Source organism: Arvicola amphibius, chromosome 9 (genome assembly GCF_903992535.2).
Source record: "Arvicola amphibius chromosome 9, mArvAmp1.2, whole genome shotgun sequence".
NCBI classification, from domain to species: Eukaryota; Metazoa; Chordata; class Mammalia; order Rodentia; family Cricetidae; genus Arvicola; species Arvicola amphibius.
This window is the reverse complement of record NC_052055.2, coordinates 67,508,669-67,534,732: the sequence shown is the minus strand read 5'-3', so window position 1 is coordinate 67,534,732 and position 26,064 is coordinate 67,508,669. Positions and strand designations below refer to the sequence as shown.

General features: G+C 48.0%; 1 protein-coding gene across 3 annotated transcripts in view; it reads right to left on the bottom strand.

The window, feature by feature from the left end:
- Rftn1 (raftlin, lipid raft linker 1) overlaps positions 1-26,064 on the bottom strand; it is a 199,322-nt gene that overhangs the window by 39,029 nt on the left and 134,229 nt on the right. For all 3 annotated transcript variants that reach the window (XM_038342544.2, XM_038342546.1, XM_038342545.1), the window contains exons 5-7: positions 25,396-25,786; positions 17,515-17,718; positions 5,291-5,406 (exon numbers count right to left, since the gene is read on the bottom strand). In XM_038342544.2, the coding sequence (XP_038198472.1) occupies positions 5,291-5,406; positions 17,515-17,718; positions 25,396-25,786 (711 nt within the window). The remainder of the gene's footprint in view (positions 1-5,290; positions 5,407-17,514; positions 17,719-25,395; positions 25,787-26,064) is intronic.

Below are 26,064 nucleotides of genomic sequence, written 5' to 3'. Positions count from 1 at the left end.
ATCTTAACCCCTTTTAACTTAAGAAGGGGAAAGATCGGGATTTTAACTGTTGCTCAGAGACTGGAACTGATGGTGTTTTGATGTAACAATGTCTGTCATTGTACTCTTACTGGAATTGACCTAATGATATTTGTAACTGCTTATAGATGTTGGGGAAAGTTTGACACACCCTGTAAAAATGTTCGGGTTTAATGCATATGTTAAAAATTTTTAGATTTTGCCACATAAAACCCAGAGATATGTGTGCCTGCCCACGATAGGCATGCGCACCTGCAAAAGGGGTGCAAGGCAAAGCACTGCAGGGAGAGGACCATGTATTCTGTCTCTCTACCCTTGCTACAGACCCCAAACCCTTTAGACCTTGGGATCCCTGGAAAAAATTTTTTTTTGGCAAGCAGCACTCGTAATCTTATGTTGGAGTAGGCACTTAGGAAGGAGTTTATACCATAGGTCAGACTAAAAGGTGAACACTGGGTTTGGAAGGTACCCTTTCTTCTTGTCCAGAGATGGAGTCATTGGTGTCCAAATTACATCTTTTATACCTTTTGTTTTAGAAGCTCCTCGCAGTCTTTTCATTAATATCCACGCAGAGGCCCAATGACGGGAATATTGTGAACCCTCCCCTGAACAGCACATCATACAGAGGCCGTACAGGCCGGCTCAACATAGCATGATGTCAGGGGATGAGGATTGCCCTCCACATAGCCTAAGACAGGGACCCTGCAGTCAAAGACCTGCTTACTTTGGTCTTGCTAGATACCTTTTTGAGGAGCTTCAAGGATGGGCAACTGATGGCGGGACCGCCCCCAACCTAAGACAGGGCCCTGGGAACCCTATGACGGGTAATGGGAAAAAAAAACCTGGTCCCCACTCGACCTAAGACAAGAGCCCTCATCACAGGCCATCATTAAGGGCCAAAAAATATAATTAATACTATTAAGACACCCCTCTGTTCCCAGGAGAGGATAGGAGACTCCATTTGAGAAAAGGGTCCTCCTTGCCCGAGTCCCTTCTCCTATAGGTCTGACAATGTGGTTAGATTCTGACCAGTGCTCTCCACTTATTAGCTGCCTTCCTTAATAAAAGGAAGGGGGATTTGTCAGGGACCATTTTCCTAAGGATAGATTTGTCAGGGACCATCGTCCTTACAGGGATAGCAGAGGTCATTACCCTAAGGATGTTTACGGAGAACCCACCCCTCATCCCAACTATATTGAGGACATTCTGTGAACGGAACCCACCCTTTACTCCAATGCTAATGGACACCAGGTGCTGGCTGATGACCTTCAGTTACCCCGGCAGAGTTCCTGCCTACCCCTACCTCTACCCCATTCAAGGGTATATAAGCTGTAACTTTCACCCCAATAAACGGAGACCTTGACAATAGAATCTTGCTTGGTTTCCTTCCTCTTTTCAGCCCATGTTCTTGCAGGTTAGCGCCCCTTCAGAGGACCCTGAATAGCTGACCTTGCCAGCGGGGTTACAATTTTGCTTGCATGTATGTCTACGTGAAGGTGTCAGATCCCCTGGAACTGGAGGTACAGACAATTGAGAAACTGCCATTTGGGTATTGGGACTAGAACCAGGTCCTTTGGAAGAGCAGCCAGTGCTCTAACCACTGAGCCATGTCTCTAGCTCCCCTCAACTATTTTCTTTTTCTTTCTTTGAGACCTAGTTTTAATACATAACCTGGCCCCATCAGCCCTGGCAGTCACTGAATTTGTCCTCACACATACCCTAGCCAAAATTCCTTTTAGATGAAGACCAAAGCCGTAGGTGGAGAATTGTATCATGAGCAACAGCAACTGATAGACTACCATTTATAGTGGCTCTGTGTGCCAGGGCCTACGATCACGGTTTTTAATTCATTTTCTCCTTAGGGTTGGGGATTGACATAGTATCTTGCTATGTAGCCCAGCCTGGCATTGAGCTCTGGGCAACTCTCACATTTCACTCTCCAGAGCTGGGATTATAGGCCCAGGGCACCATATCAGACCAGAGTTTCTTCTTTCCTTTGTCCTGGTTTTGAGACATCATTGCCAGTGTCCATTTACAACACTGAGAAACAGAAAGGGAGGGAGTGGGTTTCCTCTCTGCATTGAGAGGCTGGGCTGGGAATGGAGGGCCACGCCTGCACAGGTTCCTACTCAGCTTCCTGCTCTCAACAGGTCACATTGTCTCAGGGCTGAGAAAACTGGCTCCCTGGTGAAAGTGTGTGTGTGTGTGTGTGTGTGTGTGTAAAAAGGGGGGGGGGGCGAGACACAGTGACAGAATTGGAACAGGACTGAGAGCAGGGCCAGGAATAAAGGGGCAGGCCTGCTCTCACCAGTGAGAAAGGAGAAAACGCCAACAATAGCATCCCACACTCATGGAGCAGGCCTGGCAGAAAGGAGGGCATTCTAAAGAAATCTTTGTCTCTCAATCAGACCACTGAAACAGTGGACCCAAGAATGGCATGCTGGGAAGGAAAAGGCCCCAGCAGGAGAAGAGCCTGTCTCCCAAGAAGAGATTTCACACAGCTCTAGCAAGCACACCACCCTCCAGGGCAAGACTGAAGGCCAGGCAGTGATGGGCAAGGTGGGAGGGGCCACACCCTGACCAGGATTGGCCTCCTCAGCTAGTTTCTTACACATCCCAGGACCAACATGCCCAGTGATGGCATTGCCCACAGATGGCTGGGCCCTTTTGCATCACCAATGAAGAAAGTGCCCCATAGGCTTGCTGACAGGCCAATCTGACAAGGACAAACTTTCTCAGCTTAGGTTCCCTCTTCTCAGAGGACTCTAAGATCTGTCAACTTGACAAAATCTAGGCAACACAAATGTTAAACTTTAATCTCTCTTCAGGATCATAAAGATGGACTCGTGGAGTCATTGAATCTTTGGGCCTTGCTCCAATATGGCCACATTGAATCCCTCCCCCCCTTCTCTTTTTCTCTCTCTCTTCTCCCCTCCCCCCCAGATTACACTATTAATCTGACTCTTGTGACTGGCTTATTGAAGATAGGTGGCCAAACCTGGCTTGGGGCACAGGCTGTGACCCCTAACTTTGACACTATCTAGAGCTCCGGAGGTTAGAGGCAAGCCTGGGAGGACAGTGCTTGTCATTAAAACAGGGCTGACTGGAAGCTGAGAGGAACTGCTATGTTGTGTGTGTGTGGGGGGGGGGAGGGTCGGATCACAGCCACCTGTGGCTGCCTCTCTCAGTGCTTCAGTGAAGGAGATGTCAAGCCCCAGATGAGAGCCTATGCGAGGCTCTTAACCCTCGAACAGACTTCAGGTGCCAGAATCCTAGGAGAAATGGCAACCCAATTCTCACTTACCCAAGGAAGTTTATAGGCCCCAGCCACCTTTAGATACCAAGATATCTGAAGGCTACCAGTGCTCCCACCCCCACCACATACAGATAAAATGGGTACACCATTAGTAAATATGCCCCTCCTCCTAACTCTCTAAGTCACTCATTAGCAAGATACCTTCCTCTCTTCCCTCTCCTGCCCAAGAATTAGAGAAAGCCCGACCACAAGTACATGCTGTAGTATACTCAACTGCGACCAGATGCCATGACACCTCCCCCTTCTCAAACGGACCCCACTCTGTCTCATGGGCCTGAACTCTCCTCAGAGCCCCTGCCAGACTGTCCACCTCTGGCATGTATGTCTGTGATGTTATTGACTATTCCAATAAAGCTTTTTCCAAAAGGATGATCGGCCTCAGTGTGTCCCCCTGAACTCCAAACCCAGCACCTGTCTAGGCCTGAGGGGAAACAAGTCTTTTACAGGCCAAATGGCAGAAAGGAGAAGATGTAGCTGGACTCAGGGTGGTGTGAATGGCTTCCAACATGCCCATATGTGCGTGTCCCAGAGATGGGCTGTCTATGTGTCCGGGTGGGGTGTTCAATGGAGCCTCTTCAGGGGGCTAAGCCTTCTGCAATCCTGTCCCCAGCTGGACACTGTGCCAGTAACAGACTCATAGGTAGAGAGCCTGGAGTTTTGTCTTCCAGCCACCAGCAGCGACTCACTTACCAGGGCATTATAAATACAAATGCTTGGGGCTGGCCTCACTGCTGTTAGAGACTGAATGTTTTCTGTCCTAACTGAATTTACCCTCAGTGCAGAGACAGGCCTCTAAAGAAGCAATTATAGTTAAATAAGGTCCCAAGAGTGGGTCCCATTAGGATTAATGTCCTAAGAAGCACCTGAGAGCTCGCTGACTCTAGCCCGTAGGTATCCTCTGAGTGAGTCGCTGTCCACAAGCCAGGCCAGAGCCTGGAACGGAAACCATGTGGGGGTGGGGGTGGGGTGGGGGAACCCTGACCTTGGACTTTCCCGTCTTCCAAATGCTACAAAATCCTGTCTTTGGTGTTTTGTTATTAGTGGTCTGGGCTGAAAGTACACTTCCAGGGTGGGTCCCATATAGTTACACTCGAGAAACTCTGCATGTGACTTCCACAAAAGTCTTACACAAACGTCATTCTTCTTCTTCTTCTTCCTCTTTTTTTTTTGTTTTGTTTTTTGAGACAGGATTTCTCTGTAGCCTTGGAGCTCTGTTCTGGAACTCCCTCTGAAGACTAGGCTGGCCTGTCTCTGCCTCCTGAGTGCTGGTATTAAAGCACACACTACCCAGCCACAGAAGTCACTCTTGAGAAATGCTGGTCTAGTCATGAGCTGAGACTGGATTAGAATATCCATGCTTCACGGTTGGAGAAAATCCAGAAAACCTTAGAGAGAAGGCAGCTATTCCAAGGACTTGGATTGAGATTTCTCCTCCCTAGAGCCACAAAATGGCCTCATGGTTATTACTTCTCAAATATATCCTGCAGTGCTTGGTGTGAAACCTCAGACAAGAGACCTTAATTGTGAAAACACATTTGCCTCAGTTACTCACTGAGCAGAGAGCTCCTGTTCTTTTCTTCCAAGGACGTCTTGCAGGAGCTGGCCAGATTCTACCTCTGCAAACCACTGGCTCTCCCTATTACAGTATTATGAGGAGCTCTGCTTTATAACCCTTGTGTTTACAGCGATATGCAAATTAACCAAAGGCGACCCTCTTTCCACCCAGCCGTCTGACATATGCAAGGATGCGTGTTTTTCTTCTAGAGAGAGATGTGGAGTCCACCCCAGCTTGGAGGCAGGGTATACGAGGATCAAGAGGGTCCTTACAGGGTTTACCCAGGTGAACCCCCTTTCAGAAGAAAGGCACAGCCAGGCACCAGCTTCACAGTCAGCTGGAGCAAGTCATGAAGCAATCTCTCCCCAGACAAAAGCAGCAAGAGGCAGTACCGCACTTACTTCCAGGACTGTCCATTGTTCCACAACAATAGCGTCATAGCCCTGTGTGGTTTTGCTATCTTCTGTGGAAACAGCTTCAAAGATGAATACTCCATCTGTCAGGCCATAGAAGGCGTCTGGAAAGAACAACAACAAAAGCTGGTTTGGGGGTGTCTGAGCTGTCTGTGGCAGAAGTCTTACAAACAGCAAGAATTTTCACTGCATTCATTAATAATCCCAATCAGAACATCTTTTCAGAATGTTAATTAAAGATGGCATACACAGCCGCAGAGTCTAGCCCCACCAGAATGAATGAGACTAAATTACCTCACGCTTCTGAATAATATCCTTGATTTTATGAGCCCAGATTTCATCGTCGGCAATCACCACCAGATTCACAGGCTTACCTTCCCGTTCATGCTCTGGGGTCAGGATGCACTGGGAAGAACTCACCCAGGGCAAATCACAGATTTTGGAGAAAAACTATATTTAAGTAAATGGGATTTTTTAAAGGCTGTATAGACTCAATGTGCCAAATCTAAGATTGTCAGCTGTGCTGTGGACGCATCAATTCTGGGGTGTTGGGGGTGCCATGTGGTTGATGTACTAAGGATGCTTCTGGCAGCCCTTGTCAAGAGCTGCTATGGGAGGAGCTTCCCAAATGATTTAGCCCTGTGAATGTGGTTTCTGTGTACTCCTCAGCTCAACAAGCCTACTTGGGATGGCCAGTGTCATTTGAGAATGCCTTAGAGATGGGGTCTGAAGGAACAGGGCAGAGCCTCTGCCCTGCAGAACATGTGCCTCCCCTTCTTCTGGGGTGTGGTGCGGTTCATCTTGCATTCATTTAGAGAAGACTATGAGAAAGAGGATCAATTTAGATGCTTGGTGGCCTGACTCCAAGCAAGGGTCCCATTTAGTGAGTTGTCTGCGAAACAATCTATTCTGCCAACAATGCTCAGTCTCAAATGACCTGCTGAAGCCCTAACCCCAGCTCAGTCTCCACTGCTCAGTCTCAATGAACTGCTAAAGCCCTAACCCCAGCTCAGTCTCCACTGCTGAGTCTCAATGACCTGCTGAAGCCCTAACCCCAGCTCAGTCTCTGGAAGGGAAGACGCCCCATGGTGCTTTACTTGTTCCTCCTACTCCCGGGTGGGAGAGCCAGCCAGGAAGAGAGCTCCAACTGGAAACAGAACTTTCTGGCTCTTGGGTCATGAGCTTCTGGTCTCAATAAATGGGAGGGGGCACACAGATGTCTACTTATTGAAGCCACCTACCCTGTGGGCTTACAGACATACCCCCCCACCAGGCTTTTATGTACGTTCTGGGGATCTGGACTTAAGACCTCATATTTGCTTAGCAAGAACTTTCTGTAGCACCCTTGTTTAGTTTTTTGTATTATATTGTTTTTAAGTAATTTTGCAAATAATGTTTACAGAGAAATAGTCTTGAGAGCACTGATCATTGTTATGACAGACTAAGAGAATAAATGGGGTGTCAGGATGAGTCTTCTGGGGTGGCCACTGCAGACCTTGTTAAACTGCTCTCCAGGAAGTTGTGAGGCTAAAATTCTAAACACATCAGTATTCCCTTTTCAAAATCCGCCAGTCTGATCAATAAGAGAAATAGACTTCTCAATATTTAATAGACATAGAGAATTAATATCTAGTTTGTGTTCTTTGCTATTGGGATTTTTAGATTCCTTTCGATATTTATAAAATTTTTATAAATAAAAAAGATTAAGTGTAGCTTTTTATTTATTTTTACTAATGCAAATAACTTTCTCCTATTGCTCTCTTTTTAATTTTATTTGTGGAAAACATGAAAGCTGCAGATTGTTATGTGTTGACAGTTTCGAGTTTTTCTTTGTGACTGCTAGAAACACTGGCACTTCCACAAATGCTAGCGTGAGTCACAGCTTTCTGCTTTGTCCCTTCACTCTCTGGGATAAAGAAAACTAACATTATTATGATCTATCTTATTACAAAATTTCCTTTTCAAGAATCATTGAAAAGTGCAAGTGCCTTCAGGGTCTTGCTGGGAAGCCAGCCTACTAGTCAAAATGGCAAGACTGGGTTCTGGAAGAGGCCCTGGTTCAAAAAATGGGAAGATGGGTAAAGCAGACAGTTGAAGTCAACCACCTGTACATACTCCTTCCCACAGAGAGTCTGTCTCTCTCTCTCTTTCCCTCCCTCTCTCTCTCTCTCTCTCTCTCTCTCTCTCTCTCTCTCTCTCTCTCTCTCTCTCTCTCCTCTCTCTCTCGCACACACACACACACACATAACAAGCAAAACAGTCATCATAGAAAATTAGTGAAATGGCTACATTCTCTATTCTCCTAAAAATAGCAGGGAACATAATCAGAGAATACTTAAGAAACAATATTATGGAGAAAAACCACAGATACAAAAGTACCATTTGGGCTAACTGTAAATGTTTAAAATTATTTGTATGTCTGTGTGTGCATGTATGTGCACAGGCCCTCATGATCCATCAATGACTGCTCCTGGCTGCAGAACCCTCTCTCCAGCCCCAAAGTTACGAAATACATAAGATGTCAAAGGTGGTCATGAGTGGTGGAATTAAGTATAACTTTATTTTGACACTCCCCCTTGTAAGCCTAATAAAAAGTGTAAAAAGAGTAAACAGATGATACAGAAGGAATAATTCCCCTTTCTCTCGCCTGTCTGAATGGTCCTTGAAGGCTGAACTAGGCTCAGAATTTTAGAAAGAATCGGGACAGAACACAACAGAACTCAGCTTCCTGAGTGAAGCCTAGAAAGAAAAGACTGGATCTCAGAAGGGCAAGTCAAAACCCAAGCTCACCACAAAGGACCTGCCCTGCCTCTCCCCCTCATTCTGACATCTGTTCCTGGCACACCGGGGGCCTCATGGGCAGCAGAATACAGTCCCTGCAACCTTAGAGCTCACCATGTGGCGGGAATACAGACGGGAACAAGGGAATGAAGGTGGCGGTCACGGGCGTGGCGGTTTAGACCATGGCTCCCATCAGTCAGGGCTTGCCTAGACCAGGTCAGCTGGTGGCTGTTAGGACATGAGCTTGATGACTGAGATGGAAAGAGCTGAACATCGTGGGTGACATTACTCTCCAGGCAGGTTCTGCGTGTGACAATGCAGACCGTGCTCTGAACATGCACTGTTCTTTGCTCGTACCACAGATGCATGCTGAGTTCCTGCCGTCTTGACTCCCTGTGATGGACTGTTACCTGGGACGGGAGTCAAATAAACCTTCGGGTGCTTTGTCGGGTATCTGACTTTCTCAGCAGGAAAGGACACGGAGACAGACATGAACGCAATAAGCAAGCAGGTGGTGTGGATTTGTATGGTTTTTGAGTTCCTGACAGAAAGGGGACAGCCTGCAGGCAAACTCAGTGGTTTGGGGCAGCCAATGACAGATGAAGTGCAGAATCCCTAAGAAGAGACTTGGACTCAGGTGGCTGATGGGGGACATGACCAGTCAGAAGATGTCTCCAGGATGATAGCAGGTGAGATGCAGAGACTGAACCCATATATGGGGTTGAACTTGACCTCCTGTCTCCGTTACCACTCTGATAGGATATATCCCCTATAGCTAACTGGATCCAAGAAGATGAAAGACACATGGAACAGAGCTGCCCAGTGGAGCCTGCAGGAACTTGCTTATCAAAAGACTGGGAGTGAGCTTGGTGGGGATCACAACAGAGCTCCAGCCATCCAGAAAACCCGACGGAATAAACCACTACTCTTAAACCAGTGAGTTTGGGAATGCCTTGTTCCATGGCATTACTGTGGCAATAAGTGATTAACAGTGCTCAACCTAGAGGAAGTAGCATGAAACCGGTGTACTCTACACAGCTTGGGGTTAGTCCTATCTTTGATGATAAAGATGCCCGGACAGCTGAATTAAATGATGGTTAGCAGAGCAATTCCTGGAGTACCTGCAGCCTTGACAACACTCCACTTTCATTAAGTTCCCCGAGTGAGCCAACTGTACACTCGGACTTCCTATTTATTCCCCAGCCTGGGAATCGACCATGCGACAGCCTCGGCAAGCTTGGATCTCTCTGGTGCTTTATGACAGCTGCCCCTGAGTGTTAGCTCACTGGTCTCCAAGGGACATGTAACACAGATGACCTACAGCCTCGTGTAAACCTCGGGGCTCAGGACAAGCATGGTCCAAAGTCCAGCTCAGTTTTAATTTCTCAGTAACACTCCCAGGGGAGAGCCCCTGCCACAGGAGAGCCACCTACCATGTTTAAAATAAAGCTTCCTGGGTCCCCATCTATGGGGGTTCAACACTGACAGACACACAATAGTCCCTCAAAGGCCTTACAGCACAGTTCGCAGTTCCTCTAGACCTCAAGAAAATGTCAGAAGTGGCCCTCTGCCTCTACAGGGTCCATGTCTATGGGGTCAACCAACAGCATACAGGAAAACATGAAATTCTGTGTTGGACAGAACACCCCTTTTTGCAATTCTCTAAGCAATATGGCATAACAAACCATTTGCTCAGCATATATGCTGAATTAAATATTGTAAGTCATTCTATGGTGGTTTAAAGTACACAGGAGGCTATATGCAATCAGTAGGTCATTTTATACAAGGGCATGAGTGTCCACAGATCTCAACACCTGAGGGGTTTCCTGAGCTTTGGATACTGAGGGATACAGCCATCCAATAGTGTCCAAAGCCTCTACCTGCATCTTCTCAATGGAAAACACTCTAAATGCACCTGCTGAGCTGTAAGTATGAAAATGTCCATTGCAACGTAAACCATAAGATGGCCTTTAGTCCGTCAATAGTGCAGAGAGGCCGAGCTGAGACCCCAAGATACAGGGCATGAACATGGCCCCTCCAGATGTCCTTCCCACCATGGCTGGCTCCTGCCCCTTCCTCCCCAGCCACTGCCTGTCTCTACACCCATGCCTGCTGCTCTGCTTTGCGATTCTGAGTATAGAAAGCTGAATTACCTACTTGCCTACAACAAAGCAATTTCAGAAGAGCTGTCAAAACCTGGTCATCTGTAACGGCAGACATCAAGGAAGGACAGACAGCCGGGCTTTTTAAGGAGTTGTTGTTCTGATGGGCTTGTTCCCTCTTCTCACTACCCCACTGCTCAGTCTCCCTGAAATGTGTGCCAACCTGGGTGTAGACAGGGTTCGTTTCAGAGTGAAGACTCCTGATGTATAAAGGTTAAACTGGCCTCCACCAATGGAAAACATTCTGTCGTCACTGTGTTTTTTTTTATTAAAGATGCTTCCCTATGGTGCACAAAAAGCTATGTGCCGGGGTATTGCATAAATATTTGATGCTGGTCTTTTGGCAAAAGGCCACCTTAACATTCCAAGCTTGTGATTTACAAGAAGGACATGGGAAAAAATCAGCCACACCATTTCAAGAAATAAATTCTAGGCTCAATTCTCTTCTGTAGACATTAAGTGTCAAGTTCACTTCCAAGCCCAGACTGTGGTACTGGCTGGTAAACTATCTCGAATGCATACCAGCCAAGTGGTCAAGCAGCTTATCTAATCTTTGCAGGTTTATAAACAAATGTTATTTGATTGCTCTTTGAACAAACCAAGGCAGGACTCGACTGTCTAAAGTGGACAGTCAAATTCTATCCATTTTCAGAGGTCCTCTATTGTCCACTGGAATTGACTCCAGGAATAGCCCCAGCTAACTCTATAGCTAACTAAGTAACCACAACTGCACGGGTAGTCATGCCATCATGTGAACTACTGGGAACATAATCACTGTTGAACAAAGCCTCTATCACCACTGCTGCCTTCTCTAACACCCTGAGCCCTTCCTGCTGCTTGGGCCTGCTCACCTTACTGTGCTCATTCTTCTTCTGACTTCTAGTGAAGGAATCACCCCTCCTTTGTCTGCAGGAATTAGCCCGCAAGTTCAATGCCTTGCAGGCCAGGTGGGGAAGTGTTTTAATCACTGTCCTGCTATGATGAAACACACCAACAAGAGCAGCTTAGGGGAGAGGGCTTATTAATGCTCAAGGCTCCATTCTACCCTGGGGGGAAGTCATAGCAGTAGGAGCTTGTGGCAGATGCTCACATTGCATCCATAGTCAACAAGCAAAGAGCTATGGATGTCTGCTCAGCTCATTTTCTCTTCGTTTTATATAGTCTAGGAAGGATCCTAACCCAGTGAATGGTATTTCGGCCTCAGTTAATTGTGGTGATCCCCCACAAACATGCCCAGAGCCACTTCTCCCAGGGGATTCTAGAAAAAAAAAAAAAACTCAAGCTGAGAAGTGAAAGGCTTGTGAGGCACCTGTGAGGCACAGGTCAGTTCCTCTCTAGATTCTCCCAGAGGTCTGTGGGTCATCACACTTTCAGCATATAACCACGAAGGCCACACAGTTAAATGAAGGGCTGAGATAGCTCAGTAGTTAAAAACAATTCCTACTAGCCCAGAGGACCCGAGTTTGGTTCCCAGCACCCATGCACAACCACCTGCATCCAGCTCCAAGGAATTCCACGCCTCTGGCCTCTATAGTCACCTGTGCTTATACATGTACACACACATATTCTTAACTTAAAATAAATCTTGTTTTTTTTTTTTTTTTTTAGAAATGATGTGTCTGTGTTTATGTATATTGGCAATACAAACTACATCTGAAATGTAGTTTACTTCCAACATAAAGAAATCTTCATGGAGCCACTACAATGCACCAAATGGTGTCTGAGGGAACACCATTATCCATGGATTGGGCTCACAAGATCCTTATGCTATGTCAGTGTGAACTGCACCATATTCTCTCTGCTTTGACGGTTCAGGGTGCAGGCCCTGTGTAAGGGTTTGTAAGATATTTATCTGTATGAAGTTTTTATGACACATCGTCATTTTCTTTGGACGACATGTACTAAGTTTTGATGTGACATGTTCCCTAAAGGCTCATTTGTTGAAGGTCTGATTGCTGTTTGGTGGCTTCTGAAAGCAACTGGGCATCATAGATGGATGGATCCACTGATTACGTCGTAACAGTTTTAGGTCATGATCTACGTAATGAGCCTGACCTCATAATAGCCCAACAACCTCAGAGTGGTCAGCCACACACTGAGACCTCTAAAAGTACAAGCAGCAACACATCTTCCCAGTTGATGCTGCTTTATAGATGCTGCTTTATACAGTGATGGAGAGCTAGCATATTTCTAGCTATTTCTATATTTCTCTCTCTCTCATATATATATGAGAGAGAGAGAGAGAGAGAGAGAGAGAGAGAGAGAGAGAAGAGGCAGTGTGCATATTTCTAATGTGTGTGGCCCGCCAGCCCCAGGTGACTACAATTCACCATTGCTTTGAGTGGCTAATGTTTGTTTGTGACAGGTAGTCCTGGCTGTTCTAGAACTGATTCTATAGACCAGGCTGAGCTCAAACTCAGAGCCCCACCTCCTGGGTGCTGGGTTAAAGGATGTGTGAAGTTAAATGAGGGGCTGAGAAGACAATTCCCACATTTCCAGAGGACTGAGTTTGGCTTTTTGGTTTGTGCTGGCTGATCTTGGTCAACTTAACATCTGGAATCAGCTAAAATTCCAGCTACTAGGCACACCCGTGTGGCATTTTCTTAGTCAGATTATTTGGATCAGGAAGGCTGATCCTAAATCCCAGCTACACCTCTTGGTGGCAGCCTGTCTGTAATGTGCCTGCTTGCCCTTACTCTAGCTGGCAAGTATATCTACGCTATTGTTGTAGCCTGCATTAAACTCAACTTCTTCGGTACACCAGGGACTGAAAACTAGCAGCTCCTCTCCAGAAGGCTCCTAGGACTTGAGCCGTAGATGAGGAACGGGAGACACCAGCTGCATAAACTGGACAAATGGGGAGACATCCAGCCAGCATCCTGGACAGAACGAGTAGTGACTTCTCTGTCTTCCTGCTGTGAAACGGCCATTGTTGAGCTAAACTGACCAATCGACTGATCAGTTCTTCAGAGATACCTGGCTAACAACAGACTGGGGTGCAGCAAAATTACCTAGGATCTCAAGATGATTTACTCTTTCAGCAGAAATGGGGGCTGGAAAGACTCCTCGGCTATGAGGAGTATTTGCTGTTCCTGCAGAGGAACTGAATCTGATTCCTAGCTGCTACATGGTGTCTCACAGCCTTCTGTAACTGCAGTGCCCGGCGATCCTATGCCCTCTTCTAGCTTCCACAAGCACCAGGCGTAGATGTGGCGGCCTCTATGCAGCAAAACACTCATACATATAAAATAAAACATATCATTTTTAAAAAGCAGGAGAGGTGCAGGAATAGAGACACACCCAGTTAAAATGACCCTAGTCACTGGGCAGTGGTGAATGCCTTTAATACTAGCACTCAGGAGGCAGAAGCAAGCAGATCTCTGAATTTGAGGTCAGCCTGGTTTATAGAGTGAATTCTAGAACAGCCAGGGCTACACAGAGAAAACCCATCTCCAAAAACAAAAACAAAAAACAAACAACAACAACAACAAAACAGATGACCCCTGTGTGGACAGAACACATGACCTAGAATATATTGTAGTCAAGTCTCCATTTAACCAGCATGTAAATTACCTTTAAATTTATAGGAAACAGTGGCTAGAAAAACAGGTAAAAAAGATACTAAGAGGCACTGCAGGCCCTTCCATGGACACAAGCTGTCTTCCCTTCTAGCAGCAGGCAGGGGGATACAAAAGTTCTTCAGGCAAAAGTGCAGATGCAGTTGCCCTTGCCAGTGCATCTCTGGACTGGATTCTGGCTCCAATAAATCAGCAAGTATGGCTATTTTTGAAATAAAGGGAGTAATGACTGCTAGGGCAGGAGAGGGCAAGGATAGGATAGGTATGGAAAGAACACAGGCCATGGAGGAGAAGAGGGGGAGATGCAGAGAGAATGCCAGGGGTTACAGGAGGAAAGCACCAGAAACAAGCAAGAAATGCAGGGCCGTGAAGGCAAAGCAAGTTCCAAGAGTAGTGATGGCCCGGTGCCAGGGCCTACTGAGAGCAGGGACATGGCAGGCCCAGAGCCATGGGGAAGACATCAGTTACCTGAGTGTCTTTATGTTTAAATGTTCAGCTATTTCCTGACCTTGCCCTTGGCTCCTAGAAACCACTCAACTCCCCAGGCAGCCAGCTCAGCACAAGGCTGTCCCTTTTCACCCTTCTAGAAACAGGCTCATTGGCTAGAGAGCCCCAGTGGCCCGCCTGCACTGCAAGGTAGCCCTGGGGCTCATCACTACCCTTCTCTCTGGTGACTTTGAGGGCCCTCCTCTCTCCACCCCAAGTGCCACCCAAACTGCATTTGGTAGAACAGTTTCCTACCGAGATGCCTACCACTTCCCAGTCCTCTCCTGTTTTCTTTCTTCTTCCCACTCCCTCGACACTTCCTAGCCGGAAGAACTCCCGTTTCCCCAGCCAGTCCACACAGACAACAGTCCCTAGCTCACGGGGCTGCTTCTAGAACTAGAAGATGTTGCAGGGAAAGGGCCATCACTTTCACATTTCCTCCGGTGCCATGTGCCCATGGGACTGGAGTTAGGTGGGTCCCTAACAGGCAGGTAGGGACAGACCACAAATAATAATAATAAAGATAACAAATGTTCTTTTCCCCCACACCCCTGACCTCAGCCAAAGACCCAGCTTACCTGCCCTGTCCCCAGCCTGACGTCAAGGCCACATAAGGTCATGCTTACCGCTAAGTTGTGGGCTCATCAGCGTCCCTGTCTTTGTTTAAACTGACAGGCTTAAGAAAGGGGGTGAGGACATCTCAAAGGCCATCAAAACCTTAGTCTTCAAGGAGTCTAGATTGGGTTCCTGCTCTGCAGAGTGTCTTCTTGTGGGCTTTGCCCTGTGTGCTTCCTCTATCAGCAGAAGCTCTCCTCCCCCTGCTCTTTTCAAACTGTTAATTCTGTTAGCTACATGGGAGATCTTCCCTGATGTGTATGTCCTTAAATTCCTGTTGTGTCCTTAAATTCCTACCCTTTAATTCTCTAAGTGACCCAGAATATGAACCCAATCAAGACTCCTGGGTGGCATCATGCCCATTTGGATATTAATAAAAAGCCCGGACAGGAACCCAACTTTTGGCATTGAATGAAGCCTTCTATATCCTGAGAAGGTAAAAATAGATACTGGAGTCACTGAGTGTCTCAGACTGAGGCCGTACCTTATTTGCGGGACAAAGCTTTTACTAATTTTATAGCTCCGTGGAAAATATTTTTCAGCAGAAATGTAAATACCCATTTAGAAGTCATGACAGATAGATTGGTTTCCCCCCCTGCCAGGTTACTGGCAAGGATGTTCAGCATGTCTTTTCTTTTTAATTCTGGGAAAAGGTCAGGTGCCTATTTCTTCCCTGGCCAGTGGAAACCTTCATTCTTAGAGCAGAGCCAGCCTCGTCACTAAGCCACCAAAGGCCACCCTACCTCTCTGTGCACCGCAGAAAGGCAGGTTTCAAGCCTGAGTTTCCTGCCAGTGAGTCCCACCCCAGGCATTCACAGCACTGCCCCGCAGCCTCCACTGCAGTGCTGTGAGTTGCAGGGACTGTGGTCACAGGGGACACTTCACAATTTGTCTTCAAAGATGGAAAACTCTCTTTTGATGCAACTAAAGCCAAGGGAGGCGGTGACAGCATTTTGCACGTGTGAGGCCAACCTAAAGCCCTGGCAAATCGCTGTGCTCTGTGATGCAGGCTTGGCGAGCCCAGGGAGGGAAGAGCTGAGAGGAGGGCTCAGCTTTCATCTTTCAAGCCATCATTATGATACAATCAGTAGCTCAGGGAGCCTGCACAGTGTTCTGTCTTGGGCTCAGATGATGCTACCAAAGACAATCCTTTTGATACCCCAGTTTTGCTAAGAAGAGAAAAACAATTACCCAGCAGCTCCTAAGCAGCTGCTACCAGCTGTGCATCTTTCAGATGTTAGTGCAGCTAGTCATAGGTTTGCTGAGGAGAAATGTAAAGCTTGCCTGCTCGCCCAAACAACAGAAAAGAACAGCTATTGAGCCAATCTAAGCGCCAGGGTCCCTACAAAAGCAGGAGTTGAGGGGTCCTCGCTGGCATCCCCAGGACTCATGAACTGGACTGGGAACACATACTTCACGCACCTCCTGCTACTGGTGTCACAGTGCCCCTCCAAATGGCTGTGACAACCCCCAGCTTCAGTGGACACTGGAGCCACCAGATCTGCTGCTGGGGAATGGAAGTTACCAACATGTGTCCTCAAAACTGCGTTCTCAAATCACATAGCTATTCAAATTTAAATGAATGAAAGTGAAATAAACTAAAAAATTCAGTTTCTAGGTCATAGGTGCCCAAGATGGTTGGTGGCTTGGGATGGAACAATCCAGAACATTCTACCATCACAGAAAGTTCTACTGGGCAGCATTTTCTAGATGCTTTCCTAGGTCACTCAGTCATTTAATGTCATTCACTGGTTCACCATGCCTGCTGCTGCTATAATGACCTGTTGACAGTATCACTGATAGTCACGAATGAATGGCAGGGACCCCGCATCCAAAATTAAGACTTGCCTGAGCTTTATCAGTTTCCCAGTCCTTGACTCAACTGGAGCCCACACATTCAGAACAACTCAATTTCTATCCTATGTTCGGCAGTGCACAAATAACACAGGGTCCAGACTCCACTCCTGGCCCTGCTAATGCCCGAGAAGCTACAGGCCATCATACCTGCCATCAGAAGCCTGTCAGGCTCTGCGGGGATCTACAAGTTCTGACTCACAACCCTCAGGACCTGCTCATGCTGGCAGGCTAGCCTCACACTCCAAACTGCTTCCTTGTCTCTGAAGGTGACTCCATTCACCACCATGTTAACCCCAAACCTTTCTTGGCTCAAGACCCTTTAGCACTGTGGACAGACTTTCCCTCTGTCTCCAAAGTTGCCATCACAAAGCCCCAACAATGAGCCACTTCTGGGGCACAGTACTGGGCACTTGAGATTCAGGAGGCTTGTGCCCCAGTGCAACTCACTGGGGCCAGGCGCTGCCACCATTCCCTGACGTCTGCTATAGACAGTTGGCATTTCTGGAGTGCCATGAACTGAGGGGGGCAATTAGCAGTCATCCGTTCAAAAGCCATGAAGATACAGGTTACCACCTTCACCTGAGAGGACACCAGGTCACTTTACGAGATCTGCTTGAGATATGTTAGTCAGAAATCAAACGCTGTGTGTTTGCTGACCATGCAGCTTTTCTGTTGGAAGGTGATAGAAAGGGGCGGGTCACAGGACTAGGAGGGGCTGTGGGGCAGTCCCTACCGTTGGCCATGCCAAGGTGGAAGACGGCGTTCACCAGCACACCGCCTTTCCGGAAGTGATCACTCATGTGCTCCAGCCAGCTGGCATCCAGACTGTTCACTGTCCGGCCGTTCCTGGAGACCTGAAGGGGGATGGTGACTGGATAGTACTGCCGGCACGTCTGCTGGTCCTTCGGTCTGTTGAAAAAGGCGAAGATCTCCACTTCTGTGGGGATTCATAAAAAGGATGGAGAGAGAAAAAGTTAGCCCACAGCATGAATCTGCTAAACTGGGTTCAGTGGCATCATCTCCCTGGAGCCTGAGAAATGGCAGCAGCTGTGAATCCCTGGTGCCACACTCCTGCCAGATAAGAAAACTCCATTCCTAGCAGCAACTGAAGTTGCTCCAAGGGACAAGGGACTCAAAAGTGTGCTTGGATGGAGGCTGTGGTGTGTTTTGTTTTGAGATGGGATTCCATGCGGCCCAGGCTAGACTCAAACTGAATCTAGGATTCTCCTGCCTTTACTTACCAGGTGCTTGAATTATGCTATGCTCAGTTTCGGTGGTTCTGGAGACTGAACCCACCTTATGCATGTGAGGAAAAAATTCTACATCCCTAGTGGGACTAGGTTCTGAACGCGGGATACAATAGATGACTGCTATTGGAATTAATTTGCATTGTTAAGCATCTGGAAGAAGTATATTTCTAGAAATGCGTACATAAGTGTTTCCAAAGTAAATGTAATAGTCGTAAAAACAAAAAACAAACAAATTTTTAAAAAGGAGATTCACAAAAAGAAAACCACTTCTCTAATTCCAGGAAGCTTTTAACATCCCTGAACTTGATATTTATAAACTGCAGGAGAGTTTCCTGGGGCCAAACCCATAATACTCAATCAAGTACATCAAGTACATTGATATGTAAAAATAAACATGTTCCAGTAAATGGGGGTTCCTGCCTAGAATAGCGGGTCAGCTCAATCAGCCAGGCAGGTCCTGGGTGTGAAGCTAGGAGCTCTCTGCCTTTTCATTTATAGCCCAGAAATCAATAATCACCACCACCACCCCTGGCCACTGATTTGCTCCTGCTGTTCACGCTGCCAGCCATGGTTAGCGGGAACCACTGCCAGAAGCAAATACCTGGAATTTCAATCTTTGCTGGAGAGCCAATTTCTGTACCATTCATTTATCCAGGCTATCAGAGCTGGCCCAGTTTAGAAAGCTTCGCTTCCACAGGCTGGCTGGGAATATGCACTGGCTGCCAAAGACATCATTTGAGGCGATATGAAAATCCTGCCACCTCTCAAACAGAAAGCATAAAGGCCATAAAGAAGGGTTGGTATTAGGGAGAAGGACAAATCATGTGTAGTGCAGACAGGGAATGCCTGCACTACTCCGGGATGTAGGCTCCCATACTTCAGGACTGTGACACTTGGGTGGTATCTAAGTACTAGCTTGTTTGTGTGTGTGTGTGTGTGTGTGTGTGTGTGTGTGTGTGAGAGAGAGAGAGAGAGAGAGAGAGAGAGAGAGAGAGAGAGAGAGGGAGGGAGAGAGCGAGAGCGTGTGTGTGTGTGAGCATGTGTGTATGAGCGTGTATGTGTGTGAAAGTGTGTGTGTGTGTGAGCATCCTTTGCTGCTTTTTGCCAATTGCCTTGAGATGCCATCACTCGCTAAGCTTGTCAGTTGGGTTAGACTGCATGACCAGCAAACTCCCAGACTCTGCCTACTCAACCCTGCAATGGTGCTTTTACACGCATGCCTAGCCATACCTGGCTTTTTACTTGGGTTCTGGGGACCAAACTCAAGTTGCATGCTTGTACGGCAAGTACTCTTATCCAGGGGTCCAACTCCACATACACTGATTATTTTTTTAAAACGGGCTAACTTTCCTTCATTTAAATAAAAGGATTTAAAAAGAATTTTCTTCTTGACCACAGAGGTAAACCACTTCTGCTTGCTCTACTGCCATGCAGGGCCAGGAGGTAACAGCAGCAAACACATTCATCCCTGTGACCCCTGAAATGCTTATCATGTAGGAGACACATTCTAGAACAAAGGAAATCCCTCCAGCCCATCTAGTCAAGCACTTGTAAGGTCCCCAAGTCACGGAACTACTGTTATAAAGCTATTCCATCCAACAGAGGTGTGCCTTGCTTTGGAAACTGCCATCTGGATTGTATACAAGCCTCGAGCCAACTACCTTTTTAGTCCACCCGCCTGACCCAAGATGCTGTAACTGTACCAGAAATTAGTCCCGGTGCATGCAGAGCCAATCACTAAACTATGCCACGAGGATGGAAGGCAGAGAGGAAACGACCAGGGATTGAGGACAGGGCAGGAATAAGCTGGGTGACTAGGTATCTTCTGGCCCTATGTACCCGAAGTTCAGTAAAGGCTGCTAAGAAGAACCCCATCTGTTGGGCCAAGCTTTCCCCATCTGAACCTTTGATATTATTGTAATATATCTCATATGTAATATATCACGCATTTTCATGGGTTGTTTGAACTTACAGAGAAGCTAGCTCTTGAGGTGGGTCTGCCTGTCCCTGTTTCAAACCAAAGCATGCCTGTGTCAAGTGTCCTCCAAGAACACTTGTCTGGGAATGGGCTGTCCTCCCAGCTTAGTTCCAGAGAGGAAAGAACAGCAATACAGCTCACGAGTAAAAACACTGCGCTGGAGAGAAGCCAGAACACAAACTTATCAGATGTTACTGTTGTTTATCCCAAGACAGGAAAATGCCCGCAGCAGGAATGAGGGCCAGTTCAGCCATGGGGAGGAAGCTCGGTTGGGACTCTGGCTGTGTGCCTCAACTCCCTCCACCGATTTCTGCTGGATGGTGTAAGCATCTTGCCTAATGGTGTTTTGCTGTCTGTCTGTCTACCTACCTACCTACCACCTATTTGCGGTTTATTTTTTTATTTTGGCTTGCTGCATACTTAGTAATTCACTCATCCTAAACAAAAAAATTGGCTATCATTGCACATTCTGCACACCCTACAGAACAAGGAGTGCAGAGAGAGAGAGAGAGAGAGAGAGAGAGGATGGAAAGTAGATGAAATCAGTATTGGCCAGAAGTGCCTGCACATTTGGTCCAGAAAACAGAACCTAAAGGTGGTTACAGTTAAGCACAAAGGCAATTTGAGCAAGAACTCAGAGCTGCTGCATTGGGAGAAATGAGAATTTGGTTGAGGCCACACCTGGTAGTACTTGAACACACAGAAGGGCCATCCCCACTCACATGGTGCAATAAAAACACCACACTTCCCAATGCATAACGAAACAGAAAAGGAGCAAGGCTGAAATGAGAAGAGAGAAGGCTGGTGTGGTGGAGGAGGGAGGAAGGACTGCCAGAGAAGGTGGCATCTAAGCTCTTCATGCTCCATCCTCCCCAGGAGGCTCCATCCCCCCAAGGAAGCTCCATCCCCCTCAGGAGGCTCCATCCCCCCAAGGAGGCAGGACTGAAGCTGGAGGCAGATACATTTTTTTCCAGGAAGGAAAGGGAGATGCTGCGTGAGGAGCACCAGAAGTGCAGTGATGATACTGGGAGAGACCTGATCTCAGACACGCAACCCTTTCGGTCATCTCCTCCATCCACATGGAAACCAACCAAGAGAAACTGTCCAAAAATGATGTGCTGTCAAGTTCTCATGTCCCCGGAACTCCATTCCTCTTCTTATGTGAGCAGGGACCAAGGATTCTGAAGAGGAGCCCTGGGTCCATTTAAATTTCCTTATTTGCTCTGTAAGTCTACCCTGACCCCAGCTGGCGCGTTTTCCAGATGTGGGAGAGTCCCAAAGGAAGGCCTGTTTCTGAGAATGGCTGAAGGGCCAGGCTAGCAGAGTCCCGAGAGCATCAGACTGTCTATCCTCCTTCCCTGTGGGGCCTCACAACACTTCATTTAGGATTCTTACGCTCACCAAAGTCCCTGTGCCATGGTTGTTGCCTCCTATGCTTGTGATTGACCTGAGCAGGAAAATGGAGGACATGGAGACCAGGGCTGGGACTGGCCAAGCACAGGCTGACGGTCCTTGCCAGGCTGTAGGGAAGCAGGCAAAGGAAAGGCTTGCAGTTCTGAGTCCCACCCCAGGGCTTGAGTGCTGAGCTATATAGTTCAGAAGGAAACCTGCAGCTTGCTAGTCTGCAGTTATGGAACCAGAGAGCTGGAATATGTCAATGAGCCACAGGGGCTGATTGGATTTCAGCTTCCAAGGAGAGTTCTAGTTTGGCAGAAACAGAATTGAGAACTGAATCTGAATTGTGGTCATCAAAAGCCAGACTTGGGGGAGCCAGCTGAACTGGAAGAATCAGTCTTAGCTGGGTGTGAACTGCAGGTAGCTCAGGTCATGGGCCGGGGCAGGGGGCAACTAAGATGAAATCCTTCCCTTATAGTAGGGCTCTTGGTGCTGTGGTGGGAATATGCCACCAAGGCTGCTACTCAGGCATGGGTGCCAGCACAGGAGCCTCTCGGCCAGCACAGGCCACCTGACATGAGAGCAAAAGACAGAGACTAGTGCATTACCAGTCGATGGTAATGAAGTCACACATGCTGAAGGAGACCCAGACACAGGTACCACCAAGGTGTGACCTCCCACCACACCGAACTCTCAACTTCCACAGGAAATTCTATGCCTGGCAGAATCAGGTATATCGCTCAGAATCCCAGCAGTGAGTGGCAGAGCCCTGAGACTTTCAAACCTCTCAAGCCTTGGGCTCATGCCTAAATCTAGTAAGAGGTTAATTTACTAGAACAGAAGTAGAAGCTGATGACCACAGTTGGGGACATCAGGAGGAGTGCCTAGAAGGCCACTGAAAAGAGCCCTCTCAGTCAGAAAGGTGACTGATACCTCATCTCCTCTCTGACTGGTACCTCACTCTCAATCTGGCTGGCACACCCAGATGGTTCTTGCTTCTTGAGCAAACGTGTTGCAAGGGGTACTGGGGCTGTATTGCACAGGAATCTCATATCCCAGATGAGAAATACAAGTCAACGAGCAAGAAGAACAAGAAGTATATGACTCCTGGACCATGATGTATGGTCCACAATGAAGGGATGGAGTCAGCCTACCTGCTCTCCCTACCACAATGCAGCGATGGGGTCAGCCTACCTGCTCTCCCTATGACTCCTGGACCACAATGCAGGGATGGGGCCAGCTCATCTGCTCTCCCTGTGACTCCTGGACCTCAATGCAGGGATGTGTCAGCTTACCAGCTCGCCCTATAACTCCTGGACTATGATATATGGATGTCTTAGTTCACCTGCTCTTCCCACAGCTCCTGAAAACCCATTGTGAACTGTCCCTGACTGTGAACTGTACCTAACTGCCTCCTACATAGGAAGCAATTAACAGAGGAGGGGGACGGACTAGGAGGGGGCATCGAAATTCTTTCTGAATTGTCTTGCTGTAGTTGCCCACCTGTCAGAGACATTTCAACTTCCTTAGGCGGGTGGGGTTGGACTGACAGAAGGCAAAAGGAAAGCTGAGGAGGGTATGGGATGGCAGGCTGGTGCTAGGTGTTGCGTGGATGTTTCCAAGACAGGACAGCGAACATAGGCCTCAGGGAAGAAATCAGCTAAACTCCATAGGAAAAGGCTCAGGAGAGAAGCTGGGGTCAGGCAAGAGCTATGACCTCTGGAGAAAGGGTCCTCGGTGTCCAGCCTTCAGGAAGGGAACTCGCCTTATCTACGGCATGGGCGTCACAGTAGCCATCTCCTGTCACAGTTGTGGTGAGGAGCAATTGAGATAACACATGGGAAAACTGGACCAGTGCCCTCCGCTAGTAACTCGTGTTTATCAACTAACAGAATAAGCCAGCGAGGGGACGAGACAGTCTGTGAGCTGTTTGCAAGGCAGGGCCCAGGCTGTATGTGCAGTGGGAGGTAGCTGTCTATCAGGAGGTAGCTGCCTATCTGGGGACTAAAATGGGCTTTGAGGCCCAAGCTTTCGCCTCTCATCAGCAGGAAATCCCACTCCCACTCACAGTTGGGCTGAGGCCTCTGTGATGCATTAACCCGCCACTTCCCAAAGGGTCTGAGGCTGCAGAAAAGGACATGGTCCTGGAGCTGCAGGAGAGAACACGGCCCCAAGGATGCAGGAGAGGACATGGTCCTGAGGCTGCAGGGGAGGACATGGTCCTGAGGATAGAGGAGAGGAGGATGTAGGAGAGGACATGGCCCTGAGCTTGAAGAAGAGGACATGGCCCTGAGCTTGAAGAAGAGGACATGGCCCTGAGGTTGTAGGAGAGGACACAGCCCTGAGGACGCAGGAGAGGACACGGCCCTGAGGCTGCAGGCCATGCGCTCTGGCTGTAGGGAGAGTTTTCCATACTCAGCCATAGGAGATCCTGGGCCCAGAGGGAGGCAAGGAGCCATAGGAAGGAATCAGGGTACTGGACATCTGAGAAGGGTCTTAGGAGAGGCCTCCCAGGGTCAAGGATTGACCTTAGAAGCAAAGAGACTTGGGGTCTAGGAAAAAGGTGGGTTCCATGGCACAGGGATCTCTGCACTCCTGACAGACTCTCGGGATCCATGACACTGTGGATCCAGGGCCCTGAATAACAGCTCAGACAAAGAAGTCCTTAGTACCAAGCACCCATTGAGCCTTTAAAGGAAGCTACAGTCCCTTTATAAAACAAGGTAGGGCATATGTCTGAACCTAGTTAGAAGGTGTGCACAGATACTTGCTTGTTACCCATGTTGCTGCTTGCCTCACATGGCTTCCATCCCTTGCTCCTGGGGTTCATGCCTGACCTGTGCCCTCATGTTCCTCATGGTTCCTTCTTCTCAGAATTCAGCACGCAAAGTCCCCAGTCCCATGGAGTTTCTCAGGAGTTTTGCATGGGATCTACGTATGAGCTGCCATCAGGGTGGAATGAAAATTCGTATAAACAGCTCTAACCAAGGAGCAAGGTCTTAACTGAATGATAGCTCCACTACATCTCAGAATTGAGGCACCCCAGTCTGTCCTTTGGAGTGACCCTGCAATTAGATCTCAGAACTGACTGTCTAGTAATTTTCTTCTCAAGAAGTTCTGATGTGGTCAAAGAAACGATTTCCCTACTCTCCACACACCCTTATCACTTGCAAGAGGCCAGCTTCAAGCACTAGTTAGCACAGCAGCAACAGTCACTGGAGACACGATACAGAAAGGCCTACACAGATGCCCTCATGGTCACCTTCCAAAAGCCAAAGAGACCCCATTGCTAGCATAAGGACCTCACTCAATGGATGTGGCTTCCAGCCTAAAGTAGAGAACGGAGACTATGAAAACCACAGAAGGCTTCAGGAAATCTTACCACCCTATCCTATTACACAGGGAAGACCCAGCAGAGAGGTGGCTGTTACAGCTGTTAGAGATGTGATGTCATCAATGCCACGGCCATTACCACTGACAAAGAAATCCCAGACTGGTAGCCTCTGTCTGGTGGAGCATTCTCTCCATGGTGCCCGTCTGTAAACTGCATACACTCCCTGCGATCTGGATGTCTGCATCCTAGCAAGCAGCATGCCACCCTTGCATGGTGTGCCCTCCACAGCTTTCATGCACTCTTGTTTTAGGCAGACATTCAGAAGTGGCATGTCCAACCTCATCAGATTGTGGCCCACAAATGCTGCCTCTGTGAGGGCGGAGAAGTACCTGGCACATGGCAGCATGGCATGAGACTATTTCATCTAAACCACTTTGGGAGTGCCCGGAAGCCACTCTCACTGGGCTCTGTTCCTCCCATGACCCACAACTGCTGCAGGGAAATTAGTAGCTATGTAACCCAGATAGACTTTCTCTTGTTCAGTGGACTGCTGTGTCTACATAGTAGCGCAACCTCTCTCTCCCTAGGCTCTGGGAAGTACTAAAAAGCCCTTAGTATCTCTTTAAGCAGGTCCAAACTCCTGGCGCTGACACTTACTCCTTGAGAGCAGCTCTTCATGTCCATCTGAGGGGTCACCATCTGGTCCATCCAGTGCTGGGCTCAACTCCTGCAGAGGAAACTCATCAGCCTCTGTCTCTTCTGAGGGAGTGGGAATGCCAGGCTGCTGGGCACTAGGCACCTCCCCTGTGGAGCCTGGGCTGGGCTCTGGTCTTTGGTTCACTCTGACAGTGGCAGCATCCATATCCGCAGCCTTTGGGACATCATTTTCCAATGATGCACGGTCCCCAAAGGTGTGTTTCCCATCCCTGGCATCCACAGCACTGTTGGCAACAGGAACTGAACGGCTGCTGCTTGCCGAGTTCGCAGAGGACTGGTACTGAGGCACCGCACCAACGAACTTCAAGCCCCGACTTGCAGCTTCCTGTACCTAGAAGACAAAGGAAAAGAAGGAAGTGTTGTAAACAGGACACAGGCATGGCCAGGTGCTAGGTCTCTGTGCATTCCTAGTGTAAACACAGGGACCACCAGGCTGCAGAGGCCTGGACGGGTAAGTCAGGCTGGTGGGTTCACTGTTGGAAAACTTAAGCGTTTGTTGGGTTCTTTGTTTTGTTTCTCGAGATAGGGTTTCTCTGTGTAGCTTTGGAACCTGTCCTGGAACTTGCTCTGTAGACCAGGCTGGCCTTGAACTCACAGAGATCCACCTGC